Raw genomic sequence first — 9,145 nt, forward strand, 5'->3', positions numbered from 1 at the left:
CTCGCTGTTTAGTTTTGTTTTGATTACATTCGTGAGTGCAAACAAAACGAAAAGCGAAAAGTACTGAACTCCACAGGAGCAGATAGAGAACGGAATAGTACTAAACACATGTGAATAAATCAAAAACGTTGGGTGGTTGATAAAATTCACTGTGGTATGCTGATTGGTGGTTGATAAAATTCACTGTGGTATGCTGATGCTAACTTATAGGGTCCCTGTCGGACTTTTATTAACCAGTTGATAAAATGATTGATAATAGATCGATAATTTTTAAACTGGCTAAAAACTGGCTAAAAAGTTATCTAGAGATGAACCACTTTGAACAAAAAAAAAAAAATTTCGGCAATTGTCCATGTCTAGATAACTTTTCGACCAATATAAAGTTAGTCGAAAAGTTATCTAGAGATTAACCACTCTGAAAACAGAAACATGTACCGTCTGCAAAGTATTTGTGTTTGTCGAAGAAATAAGACACAAATGTATAAATAATTCGCACTTGCTTTTTCTTAATATTCTTCGTATAAATGCAGCATCCAGTTATAGAATACAGTGTTGATGGACTGAACATATTCGTACATATTACTCATATTATTCTGGAATTAAAAAGGAACACAAAGGAAATATACAAATTTGCCTCTTCTTCTCTCTAACAAAAAGACAGAGAGAGACAAAGAGAGGGAGAGAGAGAATATGAAAAGTCAAAAATAAAAAACACACAGAAACAAAAAATTTTTTTTCACATTATGTTTTAAACTGACTAAAAATAGGCAAAAAAAAAGTTAGTTTATTATCAGTAGAAAAGTTATCTGGCGTTGGACAATACTGACTACTCAGGCGCTCATCGCCTTGTAAAATTAGTCAGTTGGCATAAGGCAAAATGATCGATAAAATGCCACTTATGTTTAAAAAAAAGCTAGCTTTATGTGAGCTTTAAATCGGCCACAGTCCCTACAGGGGTTGTTAAGCAATCACATGTGCGTGTGTCTGAGTGTGTCATTGACAATACGCACGGGAAACGTTTCCCAAAAATACTTTTTGTTTCGGTGGTGAATGAAACAACTCGGCAAAGCACAGCCGAAGTTACAATACAGCAATCGTACGGTTTCTATCTTTTTACATTGAAAAGTTTGTGTTTTTGTTTTGGTTGTGAGAATGAAACAATTCAGAGAAGCTGAAAAGTTTGTGGCTTTGTGTGATTGGTACGGGAATCGTTTTGTTTGTTTCCGTTCATTGCCAACAAATTAGTCAAATATTGGAAGGTGTGGGATTGCTCCTAAAAACCAAAGACATAAATACAACTAAGACTAGACAAAATGCATGCAACAAAAAAATGTTTACGAAACTTTGTATAGAAACATTACCCTTAACAGGTTGCAGTTAATTCAAAATCGCAACCAAGGAACAACATTTCATGTAAAGGTATCAGAAACGAAATTTATGAATTCAAGGATCTATTCAAAAATAATTCTATGTTAATTAGATCGGTAAATTCGGTTAAATACGTAAAAATGTACAAAAGAAAAAAATGTTATATCACTATAACTTTGTTCCTTTACTTTTTTAATGGTAAGAGTGGTAAAAGAGAAAAGTGTCAAAATTGTTCAACATTTCTCTCTCATGAACATTTTTACCAGAAAAGTAAAGGAACGGAAAAATGGTACATCTGGCAGCAATGTCAAAAACAAACATAAAAAAAATCAATTTTCGTCTTTTATTTCACAGTTTTTAATTTAGTTTTGTCAGCGTTCGACTTTTTCTTCTGTTTTTCGTCCATTTTCTTTTTCATTGTGAAATAATCGTCAAAAAAAGTCGAAAAATCAGTTCTGCCATTTTTACCTGCAGAAATTTTGCTGGTAGCCTGTGGTAGAAGAGAAAGCCATTTTCGCTCTCTCTCCTCTCTTAATAATTGCTTCCAGTTTTGCCACTTTTCTGGGTTAAGGAACGCTTTGCAGGTTAAAATGGTAATAAATGGTAAAAATGGTAACCACAGGTAAGTAAAGGAACACAGCTCATATCGTAATAGCTCTGTTCCTTTACGTTCAAGAATCTTCAAGTTTTACTACTTTTTACTCGAAAAGCGTTCCTTTACTTCAGACACAACACAATTCATATGGGAGCAGTTTACAACTTTTACTACTTTTGCCGGTTTTGTCATTTTCAGAAGTTAAGGAACAGACCAAATATAACATTATGTTAAATTCAACAAAGACATAAATACAACTAAGACATGACAAAATGCATGCAACAAAAAAATGTTTACGAAACTTTGTATAGAAACTTTACCCTTAACAGGTTGCAGTTAATTCAAAATCGCAACCAAGGAGGAACAATTCATGTAATGGTATCAGAAACGAAATTTATGAATTCAAGGATCTATTCAAGAATAATTCCATGTCAACTGGATCGGTAAATTCGGTTAAATACGTAAAAATGTATAAAAGAAAAAAATGTTATATCACCATATCGTAATATAACATTATGTTAAATTCAAAAGCCATTCACTGAAGAATGATAGCAAACAAAATGTCTTATCTTGTTGTATTTATGTCTTTGAATTCAACAAAGACATAAATACAACAAGATAAGACATTTTGTTTGCTATCATTCTTCAGTGAATGGCTTTTGAATTTAACATAATGTTATATTACGATATGGTGATATAACATTTTTTTCTTTTATACATTTTTACGTATTTAACCGAATTTACCGATCCAGTTGACATGGAATTATTCTTGAATAGATCCTTGAATTCATAAATTTCGTTTCTGATACCATTACATGAATTGTTCCTCCTTGGTTGCGATTTTGAATTAACTGCAACCTGTTAAGGGTAAAGTTTCTATACAAAGTTTCGTAAACATTTTTTTGTTGCATGCATTTTGTCATGTCTTAGTTGTATTTATGTCTTTGAATTCAAAAGCCATTCACTGAAGAATGATAGCAAAAAAATGTCTTATCTTGTTGTATTTATGTCTTTGTAAAAACGAAAAAAAAAATACGTACAATGCAATCATGGATATTTCCGCCGGAATTTTCCGCACGGAAAATAATTTTAAAAAGTGAAATTATTATAAAAATCAATATCTGAAAATGTTGAAAATATTTTCGCCGAATGTACAAAAATATTCCCTATTTGGACATGAATTTGGAAATCAAAAATTGGGGAAAGGGAACAAATTCCGCACGGAATTTTTATTAATGATTGTCCTAGTAATGTTTGCAAATTTCTGGGGAAACAAATAACTATTTCTCGGAAACTATAATAGATATTATGTTTACTGTCTTTTGTTAGGTAGGTAAGATTGTTGCCTTTAAAAACAGCTTTAATAAATAAACGTAGCGTTTACACAAGTGACTTATTTTATTTTTCCTCAGATCCTATTTAGTGAAATTTCAACTTTCGTGGACTAGAACTTTTAGGGAACAGCATGGAACAAAGTTTTGTTTTTGCAGAATGGTACCTGAGAGTTATTTGCTTTTTTATTTATTGATATTACGTAGGCAAAAATGTGTTTTTTTCCATACCGTTTCCCTTATTATAACTTTTTTTACACAAATTGACATTTTTTAAATATATCAGTCATATGAAAACCCAAGAATTTTTTATGTTGTGAACAAATATTAAATTTTTTGAAAAATATTTTTGCACATTTTTTTTCTATTTTTGTGGTTTGTTCGTTGGAGTTTGACCTTTTTTAGTAGATTGGAACATTTAAAAAAAACACAAAAACACTCATATTTTGATGCAAAATATGAAAAAAAATCAAAATCTTATCTTAGATCCTGAATTCCTCTGCAACTACTAAACCGAATTTTATCGTTTATAATGCATCGAAAAGTTGAAAGTGTTTTCTGTAGAGCAAAAAAAATTAGGAAAATAAATTTACGGGATCAAAAGTTACATAGTTTTTACCAGTGAAAAGCGATTCTGAACCACAGTGTGGCGTCAGTGTGGTTTGCCAAAGTAAGTAGCAATGAAAAAACCTGCCAACTTGCCAGAATGAAGTCCTGAGAACGGCAGCAGAGTGTATCCTCATGTTTCCAGTGGACCATTTACATCAGGATTCTAAGATCTTGCCGGTGCTTGGAAGCTACAGGCAAAACCATCCAAACCATCATCTAGTGGATAGGTACCCCCGTCCAGGCATAATAATTATAGATTTATTTAAGAAAAAATTAGCCCCTATGAGAGCCAGGTGTTGGGTTAGAATGTACGGTCGAAGAATGTAAGATTTTAGGTAATTTTCGGTATTTTTTGGTACAGCAGTCTCAAGAAATGACTTCTGGAAATTGTTAATATTGGAAATTAGCAATATTAATTATTGTAATATTCTCCATTACAGAGCGTCATGCATCAATAAGTAAAACTTCCGATATATCAAATAGTGCTTCACTGAAAGAGGCTCGCATTGATTTGAATGCAGCGGAACCAATAAAAACAACAAAATATCATAAACTTACAACAACAAGTTCAAATGCAACAACGCCACCACGCCAAGACAGTATAGAAGAAGTGCCCAATGTGCAACCATGCAATAACAATACACAAACAACCACCAGCAACAACAATAATAACAACAACAATGAAGATGTAAGTCAAGAAATAACAACGTCCCGACATCCTCGATAACAATATCTTACATGTTCTTCGTTTTTTTTTCAGGAACCTTTATTTGATACTAGCGATTTAAGATCAATTAAATCCGATGATATCTCACTGCAGACCCAATGTTATGGCAAATCTGGTAGTATTGAAATTTCTCTTTTGTATGATGCACCCATGCGCAAGATGACGGTGCATGTATTACAGGTTTGTACGAATCGAATTGATTTGTTAGCAATTGAATTTAAATAAATAAATTTGTTACAGGCCCGCAGCTTACCCACACTGGGTAATGGCCAACAGTGTCACACACAAGTGCGCCTTCTTATGTTACCTAATAAGAAACAGAAACACAAGACCAAAATACGATCGGGAGAAAATCCTCAATATATGGAAAGTTTTCTACTGCATCGCGTCACACCCGAAGAGGTGAATAACATGGGCTTGCGTGTACGTTTGTATGGATGCGAACGTCTGCGCAAAGAACGACTGATCGGTGAAGCATATGTTAGCTTTGCTACCATAGATTTGGAATTGGAAACAAATCTATGGCTTCCATTGGAGCCAAGAAATACATCATCGGTAAGTTTAATAGAGAGTGTGTAATATGAGATAATAAAGATAAGATGTACGATATTGAGAACCAGTAAGTAAAGGTTCAAATGCAGGCAGGGTAGACTATATGATACACTACACCATTGTGAATATGTAAAATATATGTAGGAAACTATATTCCAAGCTTCGACGATTTCAATAAATTTGACAATCTTATTTCTAGACCGAATTCAGTCACATATTTCAAATTACATTGGAAATGGGCAGATATATATGTGATATATATTTGAAATATAGCGTGCATGTTTCATCAAAAACCCCAAATCGGCAAAAAATATATATGCGAGCTATACCCAATCCGAACCTGAATCCAACGGCGGCGGTTTTTTCGAAACAAGATTGATCCGGAAACACCCTACATCAGCGTTCCGACCAGCAGCTGCCACCTCAAGGTCTATGTTGCTGCATGCTGCTTCAACACATCCCCCGGTGAGTCGTCGTCGTTATCAGAAAACGAGACTCCTAAACAGACCCCTCCACATCACCCGCACACTTAGCACCAGTAATTTAATTTCAACGGACTCCGAGGTAAGATCGAGGAAATAGTGGACTTCATGAGTCGGAAGAATATCATGGTCGCGCCATTGCAGGAAACCGAGCTCAACAAAAACTGCAGCTTACAGTGTTGTGATGGTTACAACGTACTGGGGAAAGATGGCACCAGAAGTGGAGGTGGGGATTAGCTTTCCTATTGTACCAGTCTGTTCAATAAAAACATATCTTGCTTGAGCCTGACCCTAATTACCTGTACATGAAATGTATAGGGATGGAATGTGTAGGGATATATCAGGTGAGGAACTGTCGAGGTAGAGTTGCTTAACGTACACATCCCGCCGATTAATAGCTGTACTCCAGGTTATAAGCCAAACACTAGCCCGATTTTGGGACGTCATAACCGTCAGGTCTTGGGGAACTTAATTGTTTATTATGAGTTGCGGCATTTGGTTCTCGGAAACGACCAGAGTGGTATAGTGAGCAGATTGATAGCTCTACGTTTTGCACGTTCAATAAGGATGCCTCTACCAAAATTAGCGGAGAGTGTCGCAGTTTGTCAGACATAACCATCTGTCACCTGATCTGATCTGACAACCCGTCGTGTCAAATCATTTCCCTATAATTTTCTCTATCAGCAGACCGTAGTCAGTTGTGGGGCTATCGAGGTAGAGTTGCTCACCATATACATAGATATACTCCAGGTTATAGTCCAGGAAGGTCATAACCGTGTGGTCTTGCTCATCGGAACCGAGCAGAGGGGTATAGTGCTGGCTGAGCAGATTGATAGCATTACGTTTTGCATGGTCAATCAGGACGCCCCTACCAGAATTAACGGAGAGTGACACAGTTCGCCAGACATAACCATCGTCACACGTGGTCTGACAAATGACGTCACTTGGCAACTCGTCGATTCTCTTGGGTCAAATAATCTCCCCTTAATTGTATCCATCAGCAGACCGTCCGATTTCATCACCTCTGAACGCCACACTTTCAGCAGTCATGGGGAAACTAATTGGCCTAGTTTCAAACGTTCACTAATCACCGCTTCAGAGATCTGCCGAACCCTTCTGATGTTCGTTCCGAGACATAGTCACTGCTGCAGCCGCCCGCCATATACCTGCTGGTCGAATATCCGAAGTGAGACCAAACTTCCACACAAAGTCGACGGAATTTGCTAATGAGCGTGATGAACTTCGTCGAGTCAACCGCAGTGACCCAAGAGTCAGGAGCTGACACTGGAAATTATCAGGTTGGTTGGTGAGCATAAGTGCAAAGGTTAGTTCACTCTCGAATCCTCGAAAGAAGAAAGATAGAACCTTAGTCACGTTTTACAACGTTATGCACACTGAACCGAAGAGGTATTTTAATCGACAGGTTGCCGAGCACCCCGTGAGTGACAGGGCGAAGAGAAGATTACTACATCGCAACAGATCTCTTCCTACCGAGGAGGAATGGCCACAATTTACAATGTCATCAGCAACGCTAAATCATCCAAAGCGGTTGGTCCTGATGGAATTATGCAGAAACAGTTGGTTGCGCCGGGGGTAGAGTATTTTACTAAAGTTCTCAACCTGTTGCTTGCCGCCCACATCGTTCCCGAAGTGTGGAAAATGGGCAGGGTGATCCCGCTACTGAAGCCAGGCAACGATGTCAGCAGAGGTGAATCGTATAGACCCATTCCGCTTTTGTCGCCCGTAGCAATGACTCTTGGGGATTTAATCCTCACCAGCATCAGAAATAGCTATCCAGTGGCCGATCATCAACATGGCTTCAGTAAGCAGCACAGCACGACAACAGCGCTGTACGCCATCTTGAAACATATTAGTCGGTACTCGATCAGAGCAAGCCGCGTGATTGGACAGTGATGGTGGCGCTTGACTTATAAAAAACCTTTGATACTGTCAAGCACTGAACACTGTTTGAGGTCATCGAGCAGACTACCTTCTGGGCATGTTTGAAACGTTGATTAATCAATTATATGTGTGGACGCCAGTCGTACGTGGAATTTAGTAACAAGAAGTCCTAGCTTAGTAGAGTTAAACAGGGAGTTCCATAGGTGGGGTGGCACTACCCTCCGGCCGACATTGAAATGATATGAGTGTCGTACGTGGAATTTAGGTACAAAAAGTCCAAACCCCGTAGAGTGAAACAGGGAGTCCCAAGGTGGGGTAATATCTCCGGAACTCTTGCACCACTACCTCTCCAGCAATCCGCCCCCTCTAGACGGCATTCGCAACATCTGCGGATGATTGTACTATTTTTGCATCAGGCCCTGATGTTATTTGTGAAAGACTGAACTCCTATTTAACAGATCTTACCACCTTTTTCCACGCGAGGAATATGCAAATATCTGCCATAATATCTACGGCCACTATGTTCACCAGATGGACGGCAGAGGTCATGTCTGCGCATGCCACAGCAATCTGCGACAAGCTGAGATGTAGGAACTTGATCCTCAAGTCCCTAGCCGGCAGCACTTGGGCGCATGATGGATAGGACCACCCACTCAGGCATGTCAGGAGAGTTACAAGAGAGAACTCCTAGATGAACAAGCCTATTAAGCAGGTTTAAGTAGCATTTACGCGGATGCAGTCCCAGATGCCATAAACAACTATCTTGTGAATGCGATTGTCGGAGAACAACCCCCATCTACCGCATCTGAGGAGTGTCAGCTGCTACGACAAACCAGAGTAGTTTTGGCTCAACTACACCGGGGACGGTCAAGCCATCGGAATTCCTATAGGGCAAGGATCGATGACACCGTGCAAAACATCTGCTCAGCATGCGGCACAGGCCGGCACGACACACTGCACCTTTTCGATTGGCCTGCCAAACCTACTCAACTAACTCCAGCAGCTTTGTGGTTACAACCCATCGAAGCAGCGACATTACTAGAACTGGAGATAGACCCAGATTAAGCAGAAAAAAACGAACATACAAACATATGAAATACTGTTACAACAACAACATTTTAAATAAATCTTACGTGTATTATTTATATATATTGTATTATTGTGGTCCCCTTATGCCTTACAAATAACAATTTGTTTTTTATTTCTATTTTGCAGATTTTGGGATCATCTAGTGATCTATTAAGTTTAGCCCGTTCCGATAGTGCCGGCTCGACCACTTCAATGCAACATGGAGGTGTACCCGAGCTACTTTTAGGTTTAGGTTATAATGGTACCACAGGACGTTTAACCGTTGAAATTGTCAAAGGCAGTCAGTTTCGAACGTTGTCCATTAACAAGGCGCCAGATACATATGTTAAGTTATGCCTAGTCAGTAGTATAGGACAGGAGATATCCAGAGCGAAAACATCAACGAGACGTGGCCAACCAAATCCTCTGTTTAAAGAGACATTTGTATTCCAGGTAATTTTCAATTAAAATTGATATAAGAAAGAAGTTTGGACGATTTGTTTTCCCTTTA

General features: G+C 38.1%; 1 protein-coding gene across 1 annotated transcript in view; it reads left to right on the top strand.

The window, feature by feature from the left end:
* The window catches only part of Syt14 (Synaptotagmin 14), a 65,756-nt gene that overhangs the window by 36,061 nt on the left and 20,550 nt on the right, over positions 1 to 9,145 (top strand). Inside the window, exons 5-8 of the mRNA XM_073958827.1 lie at positions 4,344 to 4,591; positions 4,664 to 4,810; positions 4,871 to 5,185; positions 8,782 to 9,087. Of these exons, the coding sequence (XP_073814928.1) occupies positions 4,344 to 4,591; positions 4,664 to 4,810; positions 4,871 to 5,185; positions 8,782 to 9,087 (1,016 nt within the window). The remainder of the gene's footprint in view (positions 1 to 4,343; positions 4,592 to 4,663; positions 4,811 to 4,870; positions 5,186 to 8,781; positions 9,088 to 9,145) is intronic.

The sequence above is a fragment of the Musca autumnalis genome, unplaced genomic scaffold (assembly GCF_047663935.1).
Source record: "Musca autumnalis isolate F117 unplaced genomic scaffold, ASM4766393v1 scaffold_1, whole genome shotgun sequence".
NCBI lineage: Eukaryota > Metazoa > Arthropoda > Insecta > Diptera > Muscidae > Musca > Musca autumnalis.